The sequence below is a fragment of the Ovis canadensis genome, chromosome 2 (genome assembly GCF_042477335.2).
Source record: "Ovis canadensis isolate MfBH-ARS-UI-01 breed Bighorn chromosome 2, ARS-UI_OviCan_v2, whole genome shotgun sequence".
NCBI lineage: Eukaryota > Metazoa > Chordata > Mammalia > Artiodactyla > Bovidae > Ovis > Ovis canadensis.
This window is the reverse complement of record NC_091246.1, coordinates 33,786,377-33,812,336: the sequence shown is the minus strand read 5'-3', so window position 1 is coordinate 33,812,336 and position 25,960 is coordinate 33,786,377. Positions and strand designations below refer to the sequence as shown.

At 44.8% G+C, this 25,960-nt stretch overlaps 1 protein-coding gene across 3 annotated transcripts in view; it reads right to left on the bottom strand.

Moving 5' to 3' along the window:
* Positions 1-25,960, bottom strand: part of GOLM1 (golgi membrane protein 1) — a 57,492-nt gene that overhangs the window by 20,992 nt on the left and 10,540 nt on the right. For all 3 annotated transcript variants that reach the window (XM_069575800.1, XM_069575799.1, XM_069575798.1), the window contains exons 2-5: positions 24,690-24,839; positions 22,497-22,676; positions 5,277-5,331; positions 1,918-2,020 (exon numbers count right to left, since the gene is read on the bottom strand). In XM_069575800.1, coding sequence (XP_069431901.1) covers positions 1,918-2,020; positions 5,277-5,331; positions 22,497-22,676; positions 24,690-24,818 — 467 coding nt within the window. In that variant the 5' untranslated portion in view covers positions 24,819-24,839. The remainder of the gene's footprint in view (positions 1-1,917; positions 2,021-5,276; positions 5,332-22,496; positions 22,677-24,689; positions 24,840-25,960) is intronic.

Below are 25,960 nucleotides of genomic sequence, written 5' to 3'. Positions count from 1 at the left end.
TGTACTCAACCTCTAACTCTTGTAACAACCCTTTAGTTCAAAGGACTTAACTGGGTCTCAGAGTACCGCACATAGAAGGGCATCAGAACTGCAGAAAAAAAAGGGAAGACAGAGCATCTGACCTTGGACAGCAATATAGAGATCAAGGAAAGACCTGGTGAAACCTTCATGGAAATAAAATTCTCATGAATATGCAAGCCATAGGAGGTGGACACATGCACAGTAGCCTAAACAGAACAAATAAAAAGAAGTCTGTGCAAGGAAAGAACAAAATGTGTGCAATTCACTGTGATCAAACAACTTCCCAGAAGCTCAGGATGGGCAATGAGCAGGTGCACAGCCATTTCCAAACTGGTAAATCTACAAAAGGGAAATACTGTTTTCACCTGCTCTCAGCCCTTCCAAAATCAAGTACAAAGAGCCTTGCACAAGATCACGGCATCCGGTCCCATCACTTCATGGCAAACAGAAGGGGAAAACACAGAAGCAGTGTTGGGCTTCCAAAATCACTGAGGACGGTGGCTACAGCCATGAAATTAAAAAATGCTTGCTCCTCGGAAGGAAAGCTATGACAAACCTAGACAATGTATTAAAAAGATAAACATCACTTTGCCGACAAAGGTCTGTATAGTCAAAGCTATGGCCATGCATGGATGTAAGAGTCAGACCACTGAAGGAGGTTGAGCACCGAAGAACTGATGCTTTCAAATCGTGGTGCTGGAGAAGACTCTAGAGAGCTCCCTGGACTGCACAGAGAGCAAACCAGTCAGTCCTAAAGGAAAACAACCCTGAATATTCATTGGAAGTTCTGTTACTGAAGCTGAAGCTCTAATACTTTGGCCACGTAATGCGACGAGCTGACTCTAGAAAAGACCCTGATGCTAGGAAAGATTAAAGGCAAAAGGAGAAAGGAGCAGCAGAGGATGAGATGGTTGGATAGTATCACTAACTCAATGGACGTGAATTGGAGCAAACTCTGGGAGATAGCGGAGGACAGAGGAGCCTAGAATGCTACAGTCCATGAGGTCACAAAGAATCAGACACAACTTAGCGAACTGAACAATAACAACACATCAAAGAACAAAGAGGGCTGGGGTCATGGGCAGCTGGTTGCCTCTGAATCCCAAATTTCCTGTGTCTGGGATATATACTTTCTATGAAGGAAAAGGGAGAGAAAAATAATGAGACTACAACTTTATTCTCTACCCTCTAAATTGGGTTTTACTATCTTACTAAGGGGTTTAGCCGAACTTTTTAAATGTTTATTGTTTTGACCACAAAAGTACTCTGATATGCATAAGTATAGAGTTTTTGTATGCTACTAAAGTCATTAGCTTAAAACAGACTGTCCTAACTATATGCTGGCGATCTAATGTACAGCATGGTGACTACAGTTAATAATAATGCATTTTATACTTGCAATTTGCTAGATCTTAAGTGTTCTCACCATACACATAGAGGATTATGGATGATTTTGAGTATCATTTCACAATGTATAGGTATATCAAAATATCATGCTTTTATGTATTAAATACATGCAATGATTATTTGTCAATCCTAACTCAATAAAGTTAAAAAAAAAAAACCTCCATTCTCACTGCAAAAATTTGGAAAGTGACTTAAAAGCCTCAAGAAAACAAAATGTCCATAATGCCAATGCCGAGTGATAAATTACATGAATATTATACCAAACTCCTTAAAGTCAATGACTTTGACTTAGGTCACATCTGAGCACTTTTGGAACACATTTTTAAAGGCTTTCGATTACTGATTTAACTAGTACACCTGCACTTTACAGAGTTCTCAGTTATGTATTTTACAGTACATGGAGTTAGTCATTTCCTGCTAAGGAGAAGTGCCCTCTTGTACGATGGCTAACAGCCCCTGAGCGGCGCAACTTGATGCGGACAAACTTACAGGTCGTAGGAGAACTTCCTCTCCAGGTTGGTCTGGTTCTTCTGAAACTGGAGGACCTCCTGTTGCAGCCTGCCATAATTCTTCTGCAGGGCCTTTAACTGGTCTAAACCAAGAGGAGCACACGAAATGACTGGGGTCGCCGGCATGGCCATCCTGAGCACAGCAGACACACCAACACCCACCATGGGAACACAAGGGGCCGGGGCACCAAGAGAGCAAGGAGGGGAAAAAGGAAGCAATGAGGCCAGGGCCCCACCCCAGGAACCTCCCCACCCTGATCTGGGAAGCAGCCCAGAAGGTGTGTGATCCTATAGGAGCCAGGACCCTGATTCCTTCCCACACGTTTCTCCTAAATGTCCTTTTGACCTCCAACCCTTACAATGCATCAGGAGGTCCTACTGCCTGTTTCCCTCCTAGACATCATACACCCTGAACTGCTCACAATGCTGCTCTCAGCAGCTCCATATCCTTCAGTCTGGAAAATCGATTTTGACATCTGGTCAGCAGCCTCTCCTACGTAATCCCTCCACCCCCCATCCTCAGCCACAGGCTACCTGCCAGTATCCTTCTCATGTTATTTTGCTCACAGCCCAGTTATTCTCTGAGGCCCCCTGTGCACTCAGTCTCCCGACCCTCCTGTTTGGGAAACAACAGCTTTCTTTGAGGAAATCCATCAGCCCCATGGCTGCAGCCCTGGCTCGTAAAAGCTCTGCAGAAAAAGCAGCAGCTCACTGACCAACAACCAAGCTGGGGGCAGAAGGAAAAAGTGCCACAAAGGTGACACCAGAATGGGCTGAGGGCAGCGACGAGGGCCTGGGACACAGCCCTGGACAGACACCTGAGCTTCCCCAAGGTCTGTCACCACAGCTCTAGACCTGCAAGGCTCTTGGGGCAGTGCGGAGAGGGGAGACGCGTGTGCTGGCGGGAGTGGTTTAAAATTTTTAAAAAGTGAAAGACACCCTGAACTCCTGATACACACTGCAACATGGATCCACCTCAAAAGCGTTTATTTATACGACATGCGTGAAAAGACAAAACTACGGGGGAGTAGAGAATGTTTCACTGGGTGCCTGAGGCTGAACTGAGGGTGGTGGGGAGGAATTCCTGGAGTGGGACATGAGCTGCGTCTTGACTTTATGTCAAAATACACTGAAAGGTACACTACAAAGGGTGAACTTTATTGTGTATAAATTATACTTCAATAAACTTAACCTAAAAAAAAATTTTCGTAGCAAACCAAACCCAGGATGAGGGAATACTTACTCAGCAATAAAAAAGGAATGGACTATTTACTGCAGCCCCAACAGCATGGATGAATTTCAAGATAATTATGCTGAGTGAAAGGTTCACAAAAAAAGGTGTATGCCATCTGATATATACAAAATCATAAAAATTACAGACTAATCTAGAGGGACAGAAAGCAGATCAGACAGAGCCTCAGGAGGACTATCAAGGGGCACAAAGAAGCTTCTTGGGGTGATAGACATGTTCACTGTGTTGATACTGTGGCGGTTTCCTGAAGAGCCACTCATGTCAAAACTGGTGGGACTGCACTTTAAACATGTGCAGGGGACTTCCCTGGTGGTCCAGCGGTTAAGAATCCACCTTCCAATGCAGGGGACGCAGGTTCGATCTCTAGTCGAGGAACTAAGATACCACATGCCACGAGGCAACTAAGTCCATGTGCCATAACTGAAGAAACCTTGCAGGCTATAACAAAGACCCAGTGCAGCCAGAATAATTAAATATGTGTAGTTTATTTTGTGTAAATCACACCTGATTAAAGCTGTTTAAAATGCTAAGTGTAAGAAAGGCTGCAGGCTGTATGCCATACTTGAGGACAGACCTGAGGTCATCACCTCTGAGAAACCCTGGCAGTCAACTAACCCATTTAACTTAGTGTAACTCTGCGTTTCCCCTATTAATATTCTTAGAAGCTGGTTTGGAATTAGAATTCTAGACCAGCACTGCTGTAAAGGACTATAATATAAGCCACACAAATCATTTAAAATTCCCTAGAACCACATTTTTAAAAAGCAAATAAAACCAGGTGAAATTAATTTTAATAATATATTTCATTAAACCCAACAGATCCAAAATATGATCATGGCAACATAGAATTAATGTAAAAAGAATAAAACATTTTATACTCTTTTTTTAGTACTATGTCTTTGAAACCTATGTGTATTTTACAGTTATAGCACATCTCAATTCAGATGTTAAAGAGGAATTGGGACTTCTTGATCTGAATTTAGATTTCATAATATATACAGTTAAAATAATACTGGTATAAGTGAGTTGTCCCAAAGATACTTAAGCTTCCCAATAGCTGAGACAAGTATCAGTTTTAATTTTAAATTGCAGAAAAGTAAAAATTAAAACTCTAGTTCTTCTGTCCCATGAGCCACATCACAAATGTTTACTGCCCAAACGAGTCCCACATAGTGGGTCTCAGGGCTACTATTCTGAAGCCCAGTTCCAGATTGACCTTCCCATCTTAGAAGTGGAAACTGAGGCTGAAGGCAGAGTTTCCTAACTAGGGGCACAGGCGAGACCAGGGTCAGGTCAAGGATGACAGGACCCAGTGCTCCCTTCACCAGGTAGGAAGGTTGCAGTGGACCCTCTGGCCCCTCTGGCCATACCGCACAGAGGGGCTCATCCCATCTCCACCTTCTCCCCTGCTGTGGAAGGGCCCAAAGAAGAACAAACTGGCTGCCAGACTGAGTGAGAGCAGCAGAGATATGCAATTAAATTGGGCTGTATCACTTTTATATAAATTTCATGAAGAAAATCTGAATTCAGGATGACCCAATGAAAAGAGAGCATACGTATATCATATATACATAATATGTATTAATATAAAACAGATGACACATGTATCATATATATATTTCTTAATGTATCAAAAATAAGAATCTGAAATCTTCTCATAATAGCTTGCAATGTATTCAGTAACACTGTAAAAAGGTAAAGAGATACAGTTGGCAAAAAGAATAAAGAACAAAGATTACTCAATTGCTCCAACACTACCCATCATCAGGGCTTCCCTGGCGGCTCAGTCGGTGAAGAATGTGCCTGTGATGGAGGAGAGCTGGGTTCGATCCCTAGGTCAGCAAAATCCCCTAGAGAAGGGAATGGCTACCCACTCCAGTATTCTTGCCTGTAGAATCCCATGGACACAGGGGCCTGGCGGGCTACAGTCCACGGCGTTGCAAAGAGTTAGACATGATTAAGCAACTAACACTTTCACTTTCTACCCATCATCATATTTCAATAAGAGACCCCAGAATAGGATGGAGGAAAGGTGGGTTCTTCCTAACAAACCTGACATCTGGTGTAAAGTGGGGAGTGGAACTCACCTTGCAAGGTTCTGATGAGCCTCTCGCCTGTGGTGATGTTATTCACTAAAACGGCCTGCAAAGAAGATAAACACAAAATGAAACACTGACAACTGACAACTTAGAAGAGCCCTGACAAGACGTGACTGTGGGAGAAAGGCTGGGGGGTAGCCCCTGCCCCACCCCCCTAGTATGAACCTGGATGCCTGGGGAGGAGCAGTATCGGTGTCCCAGCACCAGCCTGCAGCCCAGGCAAGGGCGGGCGGCTCCTCTGGCTGTCTCCACTCCATGCCCGCAGAAACAGCAACCCCACAGTAACTGTGGTCTTCCTCTGGGGGAATCCAGGTCCAGTCCGTCTCAACCAGAAGTTAAAACTGGCTGGGGCAGGGTGTTTGGCAACCGCTCCACCTGCCTGATAGTCAAAGCTGTGGTTTTTCCAGTGGTCATGTATGGATGCGAGAGTTGGACCATAAAGGAGGCTAAGTGATGAGGAACTGACGCTTTTGAACTGTGGTGTTGGAGAAGACTCTTGACAGTCCCTGGACTGCAAGGACATGAAACCAGTCAATCCTAAGGGAAATCAACCCTGAATACTCATTGGAAGGACTGATGCCTGAAGCTTCAATACTTTGGCCACCTGATATGAAGAGCCAACTCACTGGAAAAGACTCTGATGCTGGGAAAGACTGAAGGCAAAAGGAGAAGAAGGCAGCAGAGGATGAGATAGCATCACTAACTCAAAGGACATGAACTGAGCCAACCCCAGGAGACAGTGAAGGACAGGCAGGCCCGTGCTACAGTCCATGAGACTGCAAAGAATTGGACACGACTGAGCAACTGAGCCACCACCACCACCCGTGAAGCCTCCTGATCCTTTCTAACTTCCAGCATTCCTCCTTCCATCCAGACTGCAAGCTCAGGGCACGGAGGGGGTCACCCCCAGCTAGCTACATAACGTTGGGAATGCCCACAACAGAGGACAAAGAAGCAACGGAGGCCTCAGGAAAACAATGAAAAACACAAAAAAGTAAGAAACGTGAGTGTGGGGCTCAGTGTAACCGGCAGTCTGTACATTGGCACAGAGTCACCACCAGGTGCCAGGTGGCCCCAGGGTGTGCCTCACCCGCAGCCCTGTGACCCTCACACAGCTGTGTGAGGAGGCAAAACACAATCCCACTGAGGGGGACAGGAAACTGAGGCACATGTGGCTTTAGAGACTCGATGTCACGTGGTCTTCTCAACAGCAAACAGGCAGAGCCCAAGTCCTAGCCTGGCAGGCCTGCCCCAGAGATGAAGCTCCTCCTCACTGCCTGCCTGCCAAACCGGGATCTGACCCCAGCAGGACTGCAATCCAGGGACAAACGGGGATCCGAACCCCAGCAGGACAGTGACCTAGTGACTGCACCCGGTGCTGTACCCTCAAGGAGAGGTGACATCAAACACCAGTCTGCATCACACAGGTGAGTGACGTTCTGTACACAGAGCTAAGTACTGGGCCACAGCATGCAAGTTTCTTACTGTGTCATAATCAACAAAGTTTGTCGACTGGCTGTTCTGCCCCATTCCTGGGTAAAGGAGGACAACGATGCCCTCCCAGCCCCGTTCTGTGCTTCCATTTCCTGTTGGATCTCTCTGTCCAGCCCTCAGTCTTTCTTTGTCCTGGACTGGGCTTTCTAGAGGAAGGTGTTTATGAATACAGGGATACACACCTAGAAACAAAATCTGGCCAAACGACTCTGGTGTTTATTTCAGGAGGTCTGGCACAACAGGAAACAAGTCACAGTGATACCATCTGTACAATTAATCTCTCAGGGAGGGGATATCACAACCATAGCCCATGACCTTCCATGTGGGCCAGCTCATAGCTCCTGCTACTCTCAGAGGCTTGCACATGTTCTATTAAAATGGCAAAAGATGGCCCCAAGACCCAGCAGTCCCACTTCAGGATATATACTCGGAAGAACACAAAGCAGGATCTTGAAAAGATATCTGCATCCATGTTCACAGCAACACCACTCACAAGTCACGAACTGAAGCAACGTAGGATCCCTCAGTGGATAAATGGATAACAGAAATGCAACATATACAAACAATGGAACAGTACACAGCCTTTAAAAAGAAAGACTGTCACATGCTACAACATGCACGAACCTTTGAGGACACGCTAAGCCCGTGACTAAGTACAGACACTGTGGAGAACAGCATGGAAATTTCTTTAGAAACTAGAAACAGAAATACCGTACCACCTAGCAATCCCATTCATGGGCATGTAGCTGGAGAAAACTATACTTCAAAAAGATACATGCACTCCATTACACACTGCAGCACTATCTACCTTACCAGGACATGGAAGCAACCTAAATGTCTATCAACAGAGGAATGGATAAAAAGGCTGTGATACATGTACACAATGTAATATCACTCAGCAAGAAAAGAGAACAAAGTAATGCCATTTGCAGCAATCTGGATGGACCTAGAGACTGATATTGAGTGAAGTAAATCAGACAAAGAAAGACAAATATCATACGATATGGCTTATACGTAGAATCTAAAAAAAGAGGTGCTGTTTTTCAGTGGCTGAGTCATGCCTGACTCCTTGTGACCCAATGGACAGCAGCACACCAGGACCCCCTTCTCCCAGTTCTTCACTATCACCCAGAGTTTGCTCAGATTCATGTCCATCACGTCAGTGACGCTATCCAACCATTTCATTCTCGGCCACCCCTTTTCCATTTGCCTTCAATCTTTCTGAGCATCAGGGTCTTTTCCAATGAGTCAGCTCTTCACATCAGGTGGCCAAAAGCATGGGGAGGGATAAACTGGGAGACTGGGACTGACATATACACACTACTATATATAAAACAGATAATAAGAACCTGCGCTACAGCCTAGGAACTCCACTCAATACTCTGTAATGGCTTATGTGGAAAAAAATCTTTAAAAAAGAGTGGATATATGTGTATGTATAACTGATTCACATTACTGTACACCTAAAACTAACACAATATCATAATTGTTAAAACAATTTTTTAAAGAAAAAAACAAAAATGTGGCACATACATACAATGGAATAGTAAACTACACAGCCTTTAAAAAGAATGTTACATGTCACAATTTAGGTGAACCTTGAGGACATCATGCTAAGCTAATCAAAAAAGGGCAAGCACTGTATGATTCTATCTATATGCACAGTGTCTAAAGCAGACAAAATCATCAAAACATAAAGCAGAAAGGTGGCTGCCAAGGGCAAGGGGTGGGGAAGGTTGGACAGACTAGTGTTTAATGGGCATAGACTCTTAGCACTGCAAGATGAAGAAGTTCCAAATATTTCCTGCACAACAATGTGAATATATTTAACACAGCTGAACTGCACCCTTAAATCTCTACCTTGCATAGGTAACAAACCACCTTCCCTCTGAATATCAGTGATGAAAGAGGACAGAGAAAGAAAAGGGGCACTTAAATGATTATATACTGATAATCTCAAAAGCCAACCTCCTGGGCAAATCATTTCTACAGCAATTACGGCAATCTGACTTGTCCCTTCTCCACTCATTACCCTTCAGTTCAGTTCAGTCGCTCAGTCGTGTCCGACTCTTTGCGACCCCATGAATTGCCACATACTAGGCCTCCCTGTCCATCACCAACTCCCAGAGTTCACCCAAAATTCATGTCCATCGAGTCAGTGATGCCATCCAGCCATCTCATCTTCTGTTGTCCCTTTCTTCTCCTGCCCTCAATCCCTCCCAGCATCAGCGTCTTTTCCAATGAGTCAACTCTTCGCATAAGGTAGCCAAACTATTGGAGTTTCAGCTTTAGCATCAGTCCTTCCAATGAATACCCAGGACTGATCTCCTTTAGGATGGACTGGTTGGATCTCCTTGCAGTCCAAGGGACTCTCAAGAGCCTTCTCCAACACCACAGTTCAAAAGCATCAATTCTTTGGCGCTCAGCTTTCTTCACACTCCAATTCTCACATCCATACATGACCACTGGAAAAACCATAGCCTTGACTAGACAGACCTTTGCTGGCAAAGTAATGTCTCTGCTTTTTAATATGTTATCTAGGTTAGTCATAACTTTCCTTCCAAGGAGTAGGCGTCTTTTAATTTCATGGCTGCAATCACCATCTGCAGTGATTTTGGAGCCCCCCAAAATAAAGTCTTACACTGTTTCCACTGTTTCCCATCTATTTCCCATGAAGTGATGGGACCAGATGCCATGATCTTCATTTTCTGAATGTTGAGCTTTAAGCCAACTTTGTCACTCTCCTCTTTCACTTTCATCAAGAGGCTTTTTAGTTCCTCTTCACTTTCTGTCATAAGGGTGGTGTCATCTGCATATCTGAGGTTATTGATATTTCTCCCGGCAATCTTGATTCCAGCTGTGCTTCTTCCAGCCCAGCATTTCTCATGATGTACTCTGCATAGAAGTTAAATAAGCAGGGTGACAATATACAGCCTTGACGTACTCCTTTTCCTATTTGGAACCAGTCTGTTGTTCCATGTCCAGTTCTAACTGTTGCTTCCTGACCTGCATAGAGGTTTCTCAAGAGGCAGGTCAGGTGGTCTGGTATGCCCATCTCTTTCAGAATTTTCCACAGTTTATTGTGATCCACACAATCAAAGGCTTTGGCATAGTCAATAAAGCAGAAATAGATGCTTTTCTGGAACTCGCTTGCTTTTTCCATGATCCAGCGGATGTTGGCAATTCGATCTCTGGTTCCTCTGCCTTTTCTAAAACCAGCTTGAACATCTGGAAGTTCATGGTTCACGTATTGCTGAAGTTCCATCCAAAAAAAAAAGTCCTTATTAGAGTTTGCAACTGCCTGAGGGTTTAGGAATTGCTGCAACTTGATATATCTCAAGATATTTCTGTCTCCTGTGTGACTTTATTCTTCCAAAGAAAATATATTTTAGTTATCTCCCCCAACCTACTTCCTGATGCATGGAAAAACAGTCTCCATTTAAGTCAATGAGAAAAGGATCATAAAGCTCCACTGAGAGCTTTATGTATGCAGTTTTATATTTACTGAAGATCTTGTTGAATAATTTTCAGGAAAACTATGAAAATGCTTTTAGTTTTATGAGGGGTTCAAAATAAAGGGAAAAAAATCACCAGCATTAAACAAAATTATGTTTAAATTAATTACATATTGCACCCTAAACAGCCCAGATGATTTTCGCATTTTGGTAAAGAGTGACTTTAGGGGAGCTGGACTTCCCGGTCTGTGTGACCTGTTTCTTGGGAATTCTTAGCAGCAGACAAGGAGGCAGTAAGTGCCACCAAAATTCAATTAGACACTAGCTCAGAAGGCCTTGGAATGAATCGCCCATAAATGAACGTATCATAGCCATTCTATTCCAGAAACAAGTATAACTGATCAACCTATTTCTCCATTAGATTCCTAAGAAAATAACCTCAACATTCCATAGTAAATTTTCAAAGCAATAAATCTACAACAGCTTACCATGTTCTGAAAACGTGAAACACACAGACAAGGATGGTGACAAGTTAAAGAATCAAACAGAAGGAAAATAACAAGCATTGACAAGGATGTGGAGAAACTGGAAACCTCCCAGCCAGTTGATGAGAGTGTAAAATGGTGAAGTCGCTGCAGAAAACAATTTGGCAGCTCCTCAAAAAGCTAAACAGGGGCTTCCCCAGTGGCTCAGCGGTAAAGAACCCACCTGCAATGCAGGAGACTTGGCAAGAGATGCGAGTATGATCTCTGGGTTGGAAAGATCCCCTGAAGAAGGGAATGGCTACCCGCTCCAGTATTCTTGCCTGGAGAATCCCATGGACAGAGGAGCCTGGTGGGCTTCAGTCCATGGGGTCACAAAGAGTCAGACACGACTGAGCACAGCACACAGCTGCAACTAGAGATAAGCCTGCACAACAATGAAGATACGGCACAGACAAAAATAAATAAATAAAATTAGGGGAGAAAAAAGCTAAATAGTTATTATACAACCCAGAAATTCTACTCCTAGGTATATGACCCATGGAGTCCGTCCATGGAATTCTCCAGGCAAGAATACTATAGTGGGTTGCCATTCCCTTCTCCAGCGGATCTTCCTGACTCGGGGATTGAACCTGGGTCTCCTGCATTGCAGGCAGATTCTTTACCACCATCTGAGCTACCAGGGAAGCCCAGGTATATACCCAAGAGAACTGAAAAGACATGTCTACACAAAAATTGTCCACAAATGTTCACAGCAGAATTGTTCTTAACAGCCAAAAAAGTGGCAACAACCCAAATGTCCAAGTGATGAATTAATAAATAAAAGTGGTCTATCCATATAACAGAATATTATTCACTCATAAAAAGAAATGAAGGAACTTCCCTAGTGGGCCAGTGGCTAAAGACGTGCACTCTCAATGCAGGGGGCCTGGGTTCACTGCCTGGTCAGGGCACTGGATCCCACACGCCGCAAGTAAAGATCCTGCAAGACACAACTAAGACCCGGCGCAGCCAAGTAAATAAACAAAGAGGTAGTTTTAAAAGAAAGAAAGAAGTACTGACACGCTATAAAATGTTATATGCCCAGAATAGGCACACCCATAGAGGAAAAGGTAAATGAGCGGTTACTGGGGAGCTGGAAAGAGGAGGGAGGAAGGGCTGGGGAGTAACAGTCCACAGGCCCACATTCCTGCTTGGAGTGATGAAAACGTTCTACAATTAGAGAGTTTGCACAACACTAGTATGCTTGCACAACACCGTGCGTATACGAAAAACCACTGACCTGTACACGTTAAAATGACTAAAAGGTGTATGCTTTATGTTATGTGAATCTATCCCATTTAAAAGAAATAGATGAAACTGAATATTAACATTTAATCTAAATATAGACAAAATGTCATTTCAAAATGTAATCAACATAACAGTATTAATGAGATATTTTACTTTTTTTCTTTTACTCTAACACATTTTTACACTTAAAGTGCATCTCACTTGGGTCTTCTCAGTTCTCAGCAGCCACCTGTCCATGGAGACAGCACAGTCCCTGAGCAGTAAGAGGGGAGGAGAGAGCAACAGCATCAGGTAAGTGCCAGTTGAAGTAAAGTCGCTCAGTCGTGTCCGACTCTTTGCGACCCCATGGACTATCAGGCTCCTCCGTCCATGGGATCTTCCAGGCAAGAGTGCTGGAGTGGATTGCCATTTCCTTCTCCAGGGGATCTTCCCGACCCAGGACTGGAACCTGGGTCTCCCACACTGCAGGCAGACACTTTACCGTCTGAGTTATTTATTTCCAGCATCTTGATAGGATTACACCCTCACGCCAGCACCATTCACTACCACAACAGACAGCTGCCGCCCAGACGCTTCAAGCTTATGGTGCTTGTGGGCCACACGCTGGTCCTCTGAACACGCATGTCCTCAGAGGAACCACGACACAAGCAGCGAGGTGGCATGTCCAGTCCGAAACCCTACAGCTGGCGTAAGCCACTGCTGTGATTTAAAGTATCATGTGCAGAGATGTGAACACTGGCTGAATATCTGATACTAAGAAATTACTGGGAGTTTTGGTTAGGGTAGTTACGAGAAAGAGATGAGCGCGCATTTTAGAGATACACATTGAAACAAGAATGATTCAAACAGCATGAGGTGCAGTCACTGAATCTTGATGTTGGACACTGACAACCCATTAGATCACTCTCTCTACTTTTTCATGTTTAAACTTTCTATGATTAGTCTACACACACACTAAGATTAATCACTAAGTTGTGTCCAGCTCTTTGGGACCCCGTGGACTGTTGCAGGTCAGGCTTCCCTGTTCTTCACTATTTCCCATATTTGCTCAAACTCATGTCTACTGAGTCAGTGATACTATCTAACCATCTCATCCTCTGCCGCCCCCTTCTCCTGCCTACAATCTTTCCTAGCATCAGGGTCTTTTCCAATGAGTCTGTTCTTCTCATCAGGTGGCCAAAGTACTGGAATTTCAGCTTCAGCATCAGCCCTTCTTGTGGCACTGCCAATAACTAAAACTGAAAAGCAAAGTTAACAACAAATCCTTTTTCAAACTTTTTAAGTACAAGGCTGGTTTTAGTGGAAAAGAAAGATGAGTTAGATGATGGTGAGATGAAATTAACTTTTTTTTTTTTTTTTGGCCACGCCTCACAGCTTGCAGGATCTCAGTTCTCTGACCAGGGACTGAACCCAGGCCATCACAGTGAAAGCTCCTAGTCCTAACTACTGGACCATCAGAGAATCCTGGAACTTTCATTTTCTGAGTGGAATCTAGAGAGGTTCAAGGCCTTTTAACGGTATAGATACTTCCTGTTTGTTACTTCTTACCTGTGGCCCTCTGTATCCAAGGGTGCCACACCTGCAGCTGGTTGAACCCTGGACGTGAGGGCTAGCTGCGTGCAGCCACTCGACACATCGAGCCTGAGCACTGAGGAGGCTGCATCCACAGGGCGTGTGGGCCCCAAACCCCCGTGGACCCCCCAGGGACAAATCAAATTTCACTCCCCCAACTGAGTTGTCTCATCATGATATATACAGCTCCGCCAACAATTCATCAGCTATCATAAGGGTTTCTGAGGCACTTAAAGGGATAAAAGAGAAGAACAAGAAAGAAATAAGTAGAGAGATTGAGAGCAACAGAAAGAAAATGGGGGAGGGTGGTAATTTTTTTGAAGAAAATAAAAAGATGTGCAAGGAGATGGAAGGTTCTGTGGATTCTGGTTTCAGGTATGCTACAAATCTGCTCTATCTGTGGCCGCCTCACGTAACTTCTCCTGGCCCCAGCTTCCACAGCTGGAACCTACCAGAAGGACCTGTGACACTTCATGGGGGCACACCATGCACACATGAAGGTGGGGCAACTCTTTACTTTACAGGGTCTCCACATGGCAGCATGTTCAGCAGCCCTGCTCCCCCCGCCCCTCCCCAAACTGGCAGCACCCTCACCCCTGCAGTGTGCTTTCCCCAACCAAAAAGAGCCCTGCCCCCTACATTTCCCAATGGCCCAGGGTAGAGGCCAGAGGGTTCACGAGTGAAGCCATTCTTCTCTGCAGAAAAAATCCTCCACAGCCAGGCCTATATGAAAAGGGAGTGACTCAGCCTACCCGGACCCCACCTCTCCACCACAAGCCTCTGCCGAAAACCACAGCCCAGAGAGGCTAAATGACAGCAGGCAGGAAGCAAGCACCAGCAGGAGGATGCACTTCCCCATGAGTGAGGCATGAAGAGAAGCTGCCCAGAGAAACTGCTGACTAACTAAGGGAGAAAGATACTCATCCTCAGCTCAGGCACATCCAGAGGAGGCAGGGCCACTGAAAAGCAGGCTGTCTTCCCGCCCAGGGACCACTGAAGGACCCCAGGTCTCAGCACACCCAATCCACCTGCGCAACGTGGGGTCTGCACACCGCTGCCCTGGCTCCCCCATCAGTGGGGAGAAGGCCAGGCAGGGCCCCCGAAAAAAGACATGAGGGAGACAGGGAGAGGTGTGCAGGGGCAGGTGGGCAGCAGAAGGCGGCTGAGTCCAGACCACAGGGAGGAGCTGAGAGACAGATGGGCACAAGCGTTGAAGTCAAGACCTACTCTTGGGAGTTTAAGAGACCCAGGACACTACACAGTAGGAGAACTTGGGTTATTCAAGGTCCTAAATGGTTTAAGGGCACATGAGTAAGAGATAAGTGAGTGTACATGTGTGCAAGTGGGAGAAGTGGTATAAGAACGTGAGTGTGCTGAGTGAAATAAGCCAGACACCAAGGCACAAACACTGTGAGATCCTGCTGAGTGGGCGCTGTGAGCAGTTGAGTCCACAGATACAGAAGGCAGGACCACAGACGCCACACCGGGCGGGGGGACACAGAGGCCCAGCTTCACACGGACAGAACTTCCAGTGGGAAGATGAGAAAGCTCTGGAGTGGGCTGGTGGTGACAGTCGCATAATAATGTGAATGTACTTGATGCCAATGAACTGCACACTGAAAAATCATTAAAATGATTGTTTTTATATTAAGTACATGGCAACCCACTCCAGTGTCTTTCCTGGGAAATCCCATGGACAGAGGAGCCTGGCAGGCTGCAGCTCACAGGGGTCCAAAGAGTTGGACAAGACTGAGCAATGAACACTTTCACTTTTTCTTTCAAAGCAGGACAAATGGCGAGACTTCTTGACATTTGTTGCCTCCTTTTCAAGAGACAGAATCTTCCATAGGAAGCAACTCATAAGAAACCATCGCTGCTATGATTGAAGGGAGAAGCCCTCTCCTCAGGTCCAAACACCACAAAGGAATAGGAGGCACACGGCCTGGGGCTCTCAACCACCCAACGAAAACCTCTACTATGCATCACTTACATCTGTACAAAGAAAACAGTATTTCACTGGGTGCTTGTGTGAGGATTACCTGTACCCAGACAAATGTGGTGGTTTAAAAACAACCCCTCAAGCTCCTGACATTGCCCCCCAGAATGAAGTCTAACTTCTACCCCTTCCGCCTGGTCTGGCCTTAGTGACTTGCTCCTAACGAATGTACAGGAAGTGACCCTGCACACTTCTGAGGCCTGGCCAGTGAAAGGTGTAGGGGGTTGATTAGCGTAACCCCGAAGTTATGTCCACCCAGAACATGGCAATGAACCTGTTAACAACCTCATTTAGAATCAGGGTCTGAACAGATGTAAGTTAATTGTAATAATGTCGGGGGGAGCAGGGGCAGTGGGTGGGGGGTGGGCCCCAAATCAGAATGACTAAAGAGAAGAGGTGAAGAGACATAGACACAGAGGGAAGAGGCAGAGACTGGAGTAGCGTGTCTGCAGGTCAAGAGATGCCAAAATCTGCCAGCAAACACAAGAAGCTACGAGTGCCAAGGCTCATAGAGCCTTCGAGGGAGCATGGCCCTGCTGACACCCTGATTTTGGACCTGGAGCCTCCAGGACAATGAAGGAATAAATTTTCATTTTAAGGCATCCAGTTCATGGTATTTGTCTTGGCAGCTCTGGGAAACTCCTGCAAAAGATTATAGCTTCCTCCCCTTCATTGTTGGGATCCTCACCCTGGGAGCCCAGCCTCCATGCTTCAAGGAAGTCCCCAGCCATGTGGAAAGTCATGTGTAGGTGCCGTGACCTCACAAGACCCCTCTGAAGTCTCAGTTCCCTGACCGCGACCCACAAGTTAAGGAATGTTCAGGCGACTCCACCCCAAGCCTTCAAAGCACCCCGGATGTGGAGTGTGGAGTAGAACAAGCTGTTCCCTCTAGGCCCTCCCAAAGTGCAGGTCGTGTACAAAATAAATGTCTGTCATGGTTTTAAACCACTGTGTCTGGGGGCAATTTGTTATCCAACAATAAGTACAGAACAACACATATACATATAATCATGTTCACCTGACTCAAAAACAGATCTTCAAAACATGGTCCCTTATGCCAATCAGATGTCAAGCATTCTACAAAGGTCCCTTCAGCAAGTATTTATGAAGAATCCTCTTTTCTAGAAGTACACCCCTGCCTTCCTTCCTAGGGGAAGGTCACCTCAACATCCCTAAGATAACAAGGCAGAGTAAGCCAAGAGTTCCTGCATCCCTTTAAACTGTGTGCAAAAACTAGGAGTGTTCAAACACATTCACCGTTTAAAGAGGCCACCTTATCTACAATTTTCATGGCACATTACATTAATAAATTTTGAACACAATCATAATTTATAAATGTTACAAATAGATGGGGAAACAGTGGAAATGGTGACAAACTTTATTTTGGGGGGCTTCAAAATCATTGCAGATGGTGACTGCAGCCAAGAAATAAAAAGATACTCCTTGGAAGAAAAGTTATGACCAACCTAGACAGCATGTTAAAAAGCAGAGACATTATTTTGCCAACAAAGGTCCATCTAGTCAAGGCTGTGGTTTTTCCAGTAGTCATATATGGATGTGAGAGCTGGACTATAAAGAAGGCTGAGTGCCAAAGAATCGATGCTTTTGAACTGTGGTGTTGGAGAAGACTCTTGAGATCCCCTAGGACTGTAAGGAAATCCAACCAGTCCATCCTAAAGGAAATCAGTTTTGAATATTCATTGGAAGGACTGATGTTGAAGCTGAAACTCCAATACTTGGCCACCTGATGTGAAGAACTGACTCATGTGAAGAGACCCTATGCTGATAAAGAATGAAGGCAGAAAGAGAAGGGATAACAGAGGATGAGATAGTTGGATGGCATCATCAACTCAATGGACATGAGTCTGAGTAGGCTCCAGGAGTTGGTGATGGACAGGGAGGCTTGGCATGCTGTAGTCCATGGGGTCGCAAAAAGTCGGACACAACTGAGCTACTGAACTGAACTGAACTGAAAGTGTAGTATTTTTTTAAAGGTTCTCAGTGGTTAATTGCCAAATGATGGAATTACAGGTGATTTTTATTTTTATATTTTCATAATTGTCTTTTTAAATATTTTTTATATTTTCATAATTTTTATATTTTCATAATTCCCAACCCAGGGATTGAACCCTGGTCTCCTGCACTGCAGGCAGGTTCTTCACTGCTAAGCCACCAGGGAAACCTAATTGTCTATAATAAAAATATTTTGATAATAAAAAAAAGACAACTTCTTTGAAAGTTACTGCAGGCTGACATATACAATCATTTCTTGTTTTAAAACAAAGCTGAATATTCCTACTAATAATATACAACTCAGGAAATGAGCTTCTACCCAGTTATATAAATACTCATGAACTTGGGTAATTGCATTTGTGCAATCAAACTGAATTAACCACACCTATTCACGCAACAGGAATGCAGAACGGAAAGAAAATGAAAACAACAATCCAATCTCAAAGGATCAGCTGAAGTCTCATTGGAAGTATTTACTATCAACCAATCAGAGTCGGTGGGATTTGGTTCAAATCATCAAGGCAGAGAACCTGACTGACCAGCCGCAGCCCTGGGAATGGGCACACTTCACTGACCCAGGCTTCTCCCTGCTTCCAATAGCCTATGGCTCATGAAAATGGAACAAGCCAGGAAAGCACAGAAGGAAAAAGTAACAGGACCACACCGGTGAGCAAGGTGGAAACATAATAAAAATGTAATAACACCATCCAGCAATTCAGCTTTTAAGTTTACCTCTAAAACTCTTTTGACTCACAATGACAAATTTGATACAGTGCAAACATTCACATATGTATTATCTTTAATATATACACTGACACAATGGTTTCACCAAAGAATATAAAACAATATAATAATACTCTAATATTTTAAAAATTTTTATGTGGGTCATAACCAGCTAATTATTACTCCCAGCTCATTAATGGGGCCCCAAACTGTAGTCAGAAACGTACTGCAAGCTTAGAGAAACTCACACGTGTCAAGGGAGCCCTGCAGAAGCAGCTAGTTCTCTGCAACAGCCAACACTAGAAACAACCAATGGGCCCAGTGCAGAGGGTAGGTAAGCTGTGGTACATTTATACAAAGAAATAGGGCACAGTGGTGATAATGGATGAACTAGATCTATATACCAGTAGCCCCTTCATGGATCACAGCCATGTCACACTGAAGGCACTTGCATAACTCAATGAAGCCATGAACCACGCCATGCAGGGCCACCAAGATGGACAGGCTACAGTGGAGAGTTCTGACAAAACGTGGTCCACTGGAGGAGGGAATGGCAAACCACTCCAGCGTTCCTGTTTCAAGAACTCCATGAATAGTATGAGAAGGCAAAAAGATAAGACACCGGAAGATGAGCCCCCCAGGTCAGAAGGTATCCAGTATGCTACTGGGGCAGAGTGGAGAGCAACTGCTGATAGCTCCAGAAAGAATGAAGTGGCTGGGCCAAAGTGGAAATGATATTCAGTTGTGGATGTGTCTGGGGGTGAAAGTCAAGACTGAAGCTGTAAAGAACAACACTGCATAGGAACCTGGAATGTTAGGTCCATGAAACAAGGTAAATTGGACATGGTCAAGCAAGAGACAGCAAGAGTGAACATTGACATCTTACGGATCAGTGAACTAAAATGGATGGGAACAGGCGAATGTAATTCAATTGACCATTATTATCTATGAGTGTGGGTAAGAATCCCTTAGAAGAAATGGAGTAGCCCTCATAATCAATAAAAGAGTCTGAAATGCAGTACTTGAGTACAATCTCAAAAATGACAGAATGATCTCAGTTCATTTCCAAAGCAAACCATTCAACATCACAGTAATCCAAATCTATGCCCCAACCATTAATGCAAAAGAAGCTGAAGCTGACTGCTTCCATGAAGACCTACAAGACCTCTTGGAACTAACACACACACACACAAAAAACATGTCCCTTTCATCACAGGAGATTGGAATGCAAAAATAGAAGAGATACCTGGAATAACAAGCAAGTTTGGCATGGAATACAAAATGAAGCAGGGCAAAGACTAACAGAGTTTTGCCAAGAGAACATACTGGTCATAGCAAACATGCTCTTTCAACAACAAAAGAGATGACACTACACGTGGATATCACCAAAATCAGATTGATTATATTCTTTGCAGCCAAAGATGGAGAAGCTCTATAAAGTAAGCAAAAACAAGACCTGGAGCTGACTGTGGCTCATATCATGAGCTCCTTATTGCAAAGTTCAGACTTAAATTGAACAAAGAAGGGAAAGCCACTAGACCTTTCAGGTATGACCTAAAGCAAATTCTTTATAATTATACAATGTAAATGACAAATTGATCCAAGGTATTAGATCTGGTAGACAGAGTGCTTGAGGAACTATGGATGGAAGTTTGTTAACACTGTACAGGAGGTCGTGACCAAAATCATCCCAAAGGAAAAGAAAAGCAAGAAGGCAAAGTGGTTGTCTAAGGAGGCTTTACAAATAGCTGAGGAAAGAAGACAAGTGAGAAGCAAGGGAGAAAGGCAAAGATATACCCAACTGAATACAGAGTTTCAGAGAACAGCAAGGAGAGATAAGAAGGCCTTCTTAAATGAACAATGAATAGAGGAAATCAACAGAATGGAAAGACCAGAGATTTCTTAAAAAAAAAAACAGCGATATCAAGGAAACATGTCATACAAGGATGTGCACAATAAAAGGCAGAAACAGTAAGGATCTAACAAAAGCAGAAGAGAGTAAGAAGTGGCAAGAATACACAGAAGAACTATACAAAAAAAAGTCTTAAGGACCCAGATAACCACAATGGTGAGGTCACTCACCTACAGCTAGACATACTAGAGTGTGGACCTTAGGAAGCATTGCTATCAATAAAGCTAGTAGAGGTCACAGAATTCCAACTGAGTTTTTAAAATCCTAAAAGATGCCATTGTATGAAAGTGCTGCACTCAATATGCCAGCAAATTTGGAAGACTCAGCAGTGGCCACAGGACTGGAAAAGGTCAGTTTTCGTTCCAATCCCAAAGAAGGGCAATGCTAAAGAATGTTCAAAAAGAAAAAAAAAAAAAAAAAATATATATATATATAAAGGCCAGAGGCTCAGAGTAAAAGGTAATTCTTCCTAAGGAAAAAAAAGTCAGATTTTCAGGTAGTAACAGATACACACAGGGGTGGAGAGGCAGGCAGAGAGACACACAAAACATTCTTTTTCCTCCCTCCCTGTAGAAGGGAAACCTTGCTCTGGCTGGTTTGGTCAGAACTGACAAACCACTAAAGCAGCACGGTCCTTCCCACCTCACCTGGTGCAGTCCAGACCTGATGGGGCAAAATGTTGGTCTCTGCCGGGTCCCCTTTCCCAGTACAACACTCGCCAGGGCCCATCAACACGTCTCCTTCCTACCCCAGCAGAGGCCTGGCTATCAGAGACCACTCCACACACCCTGAAAAATCCCATGTGGAGCTTCTGCCAACTTCATCCCTTAAGAATAAACCCTATTTCCTCCCAAAATGTACTTCAAGAGGTTAAGCATGTGAGAAATAGCAAGGTCCTATTCTACGCAGCTGAAGAGGATTTCGGGAGCACACACAATGTCACCCACATATGAGAAAAATGAGGCAGAACCTTCCTCCAACAGCATAAAAACTGGAACAAGTCAAAGAAACAGACATTTGTGACTATGAGAACGTACTCTTCAGATTTTTTTTTAAAAAGTATTTCTCACCCTTCAAACCAGTCACATAGGAAAAGTCTGAGGCCCTGTCTAGAAATGATTCATTATCTGGTAACTAGCAGGACTTTATATAGATTTGGCTCATGCTAATCCATGTGCCTCTCTCTGTGAAATGCTTGATTTACTGGAAGGCAGTCATATTTTGAGATGCATTATCTTGAAAGCGGACTTGATTTTAGTAGAAACTAGTAGCCAAGTCTTCAAGGAAATAAATGGTCATGAGTCTGATGCACTTTAGAAAAGAAGATATTAGTAACTCATACCATTACACAGTTTAATAAACAGGAAAGTGGAGTCACACAGTCCCTAGCAAGCCAGAAAAAGCAAGACACACAAAGCTGCTCTCATTAGCAGAAGTCCCTTCTAAAATCTGTGCAAGATCTAGTATTTTTTAAGCATAAAACCCAGCACTTTCGGGTCCCCTGCTTTCTCTGTGCGTATTTAGTAGGAGGTCTGCCTCTCCTCTCCATGTGGGATCCTCACGGTCACAATGCTACCCCTTTGTGAGATACAAGCATCCAGCTCACACCTGGCACAGAGGAGGCACCGAACGCAAATTTGTAGAAAGTAAGAAAACAAGGTTAACAGGAGGATGAACCTGATGCTTAGACACTTCTTTGGCATTTCTCCCTTTTATCACCACTTCAAAAGGTTTTCCAACAAGCTCACCCAGGGACTCCTGGCAAGATGGGGAAACGCCCAAAGCTTGAGCAAGAGGCTCATTCCACATCTGAACAGCCATCTTCTTTCACATGCAGTTTTTTTGCCCTTCCCGTCTGTTCCGTGTTTCCAATTCCAGCTCATCCTTGAACACTCTACTTAATTTCACTTCTCATTGGTGACCCCTCTCCACCCCAGTCAATAGAATTCACTCCTTCCGAGGGCTTCCCTGGTGACTCAGTGGTAAAGAACCCGCCTGCCAATGCAGGAGACCTGGGTTCCATCCCTGGGTCAGGAAGATCCCCTGGAGAAGGAATTGGCAACTCACAGCAGTATTCTTGCCTGGTAAATCTCATGGACAGAGGAGCCTGGCAGGCTACAGTCCATGGGGTCACCAAGAGTCAGACGTGACTAAGTGACTAAACAACAACCCACATAAACACACAGCTGCTTATCCTCCCATTCAGGAGAGTTCAACAGGGTATAAATGGCATTTAGAACAGAATTAAGAGGAAAGTCAAGCGGGTCTTGCCTTTTCGTCCTGGTACAACTTGTTGACGCTCTCCATCTGAAAGTTGTGGCTGGACTGGATTTTGTCCAGCTGCTCCCGCTGCTTTTCCAGCTCCCCCTGGAACTCATTCTTCTTCATCTCCACGGCCCCTCGTTCCGCAGCCGCCCTGCGGACCCTGCCTTCCAGCTCCACAATCCGTGTCTGCAAGGATACCGCAGCATAAGGACCATGTGAAGCTATCCTCAAACCAGACCACCACGTTCCCTCCGCAAGACCACACCACAGCCTCCAGCCGGGGTCAAATGTGTTCACACTGTGTCCATTCACACATGGTGTGTCCCCAGGGCTTGATCTTCTAGGTGAGTGGTGTAGATGCTCCCACAGGCTATTCTAGAGGCTATTCACTTCTCTGAGCATCTGTGTGTCTACTGTGCGTCTCCATGGAAACACCATCACACCCCTCACAGGGACTTTGCCAGGCTTGACTGAGGCAGGTATAGGCACACCTCATTTTATTGAGCTTCACAGGTATCGTATTTTTTAAAAATTGAAGGTATGTGGAAATCCTGCAAGGAGCAAGTGCGTCAGCACCATTTTTTCCAACAGCATTTGCTCACTCCATATCTCTGTATCACATTTTGGTAATTCTCATAATATTTCAAATTTTCATATTAGTATATTTGTTGTGATGACCTGAGATCATGATCTTTGAAGTTACTAAGGTTCCCTGAATGCTTAGATGATCAGCATTTTTTAGCACTATTTTTAAGTTAAGGTATGTACCTTTTTTTTTTAGATATAACACTACTGAACACTTAATAGAGTACAGTATAGCATAAATATAACCTTTTATGCACTGATAAAACAAAAACTCAAATGACTTGTTTATTGCACTACTTGCTTTATTGTAGCAGTCTGGAACTGAATCTGTGATATGGCCAAGGTCTGCCTGTACATAAAATGCTTTATGCTTTACCTGGTGTGAGCTGGCGCTCAAATATTTAGTTCCTTTTCCTCACTAACACAGCACTTAAATGCTCTTTATAAGACACAATTTCTGAAACAGATTGAGTTCTGTGGACAACAAAACCCCATCTGCCCAGAAAACAGGGGTCCAGGGGAAACTCAGACAAAAGCACTACAACTGTGTGGGGCAAGCACCAAGAGGAGTTCAGAAACACTCCTAAGGGATGGGTTTCCTGAGGACTCAAGCCCTGCCACCAGAAAGACTGGGCTGGAGTCCCAGTTCCCCTCATCCTTTCTCTGTGAAATGGGGTGGGGAACAAGATCCTAAACTGCCAGAGTACAAAAGAAGGTAATGTATGCAATGTACCCTTAAAGAAACATTATTCTGATACCTGTTAAAATAATACGGAAAACTTGATTCAAGGCTGCTGCAACAGGGGTCATGACTATTGCAGTTGAGAGAGAAACTGTTCTCAATTCTGAGTACTGCAGAGACAGCTGAGGATTTATAGCCAAAGAGCAGAGAGAAGGGGCTGGTAAAGTATTAAGAGGGTAGGGGAAGTCTTGCTAAAGGCAAGCCCATCAAAGATAATGCATGAGGAGCTTGCTTGGGCATCAGGGGTGGGGGAATGAGTTAGCAGGATTCTCTGCTGAGCCTGGGCTGGGTAGGCCAAAAGCAGGATGGGGGCCCGGACTGAGGCCTTGTCAAGAAGGGGGCTCCTCAAAGCCTGACTAAACTATGGTCAAGGAGAGTCCTGGCCGTCGCTCAGTACTGCTGGCCCATGACAGGTGGCAATGAATAGGAAAGATAAAGTTATTACTATCAGTAAATGATGCTGGTGAAGACTGGTACCTCTAAACATATTTCTCACACCCACTCTCCAAATACAATGCCCACACCACTCAGGTACTGGATGTGGACTGGAGGACCAGAGTGGGCTATGGGCAGGGTACTTAAGCTGTTTTCCCAGAACCAGCCCCAAAGGCCTGACTAAAAATTGTTCACTTACAGGAAGGGCAGACAGGCATGTCCTGGCAGCAAGCCTAAGAAGTCACAAGGGGGTCCTCTCCCACCCAAGAGCAGGGCTGGTGTGGAGCCAAGGCCTGAGGCTTGGTGTTGGGCCCTGCAGAACATGCATTACTGTGCACAAAGCCTTAGGTGCTGAAAAACCACGAACTCCTCAGAATCCAGCACCCAGCAGCTCTAAATACTCTGTGACATCCACACAAACAGGACCAAGAGAACACCTGGAGATCCACGCTCCGGGAGCTGGCGATCCAGTAGTTGAAGCCCAGGACAATGATACAGGCCACCAAGGCAGCCAGCACGAGCGGTGGTGACTTCATGCTCCGACGTCCGTTTCCCAGTCCCATCATCTCAAGGGCCGGGTTGAGAACCTGCCGAATAAGAACAGACACACAGGCCTCAGTACCAGGACTGCCATGCCTTAGACATGCCACATCCATCATCACAAGCAACAGGAAGGTGGCCTGCTCTGAAGCACAGGCTGGTGTTTTCTCCTTGAAACACGGAGCTGTTGGCAGAGAGGGCTGTACAAAGCACACCCGGAGCAGGTGATGTGTGCCCTGGGTAGTGTGGCTAGACCCCTGGGACAGGCCTGTGGGAGTGGGCACTGTCATAGAAACCCATCACACACCAGCTCAACACCGCGGGCAGGTAATAATTTCTCTTATGCCTCAGTTTTCCCATCTGAAAAAATGGGGATAACTATAGTTTCTACTTCCCAATACAATCTGAGAAATCACCAACTCTGTAAGCAGTAATAGCAATTATTAGTGCTTCTACATCACATTAGAATAACTAGAATGACTCCAGGGACTTGCCTGGTTGTCCAATGGGTAGGACTTCACCTTCCAATGCAAAGGGTGAAGGTTCAATCCCTGGTCAGGGAGCTAGGATCTCACATGCCTGACCACCAAAAAAACCAAGACATGGAAGAGAAGCAAAAGACTTTGAAAATAGTCCACATCAAAAAATCTTTTAAAAATGAAAGAAAGACTCCATTTCTCATTATTCCCCAAAGAAGTCTTTTTGATCTGATTCCTACCAAGGGGAGGGTTTTCTATCCTTTGATAAAATCGTCAGTGACACCCAATTACGATATTCCCTGAGCCAAGCAGGAAAGCCTCCTGGAAGCATGTGAAGCCAGGACCAGAAGTGCCCCCAACTGCCTCAGAAAGAGGCATTGGCCCAGCTTCCTTTGAACACTGTTCTCTCCCTTCTGAGCCCGTATCTGTGCAGCACACTCAAGTCAGGGGACTTCAAGGGCTGCAGGGAGCATCAAACTTCTTGAAAGAAGCAGAAATACAGCTGACAGGAAGGAGCCATGTTTTTGTTCCTGGGCTTCAATCCCAGTCTGGCTGGATCCCAGCCTTGCTCCAGCAAGGGTAAGGTTAGTGAACTGTTCCAAATGGCTCTCGCTGAGCCCGATCAACAGGACCTTATCAGAAGGAAGGCAATGCACACAGTACATGTAATAAACGGTCTCCCTCACAAC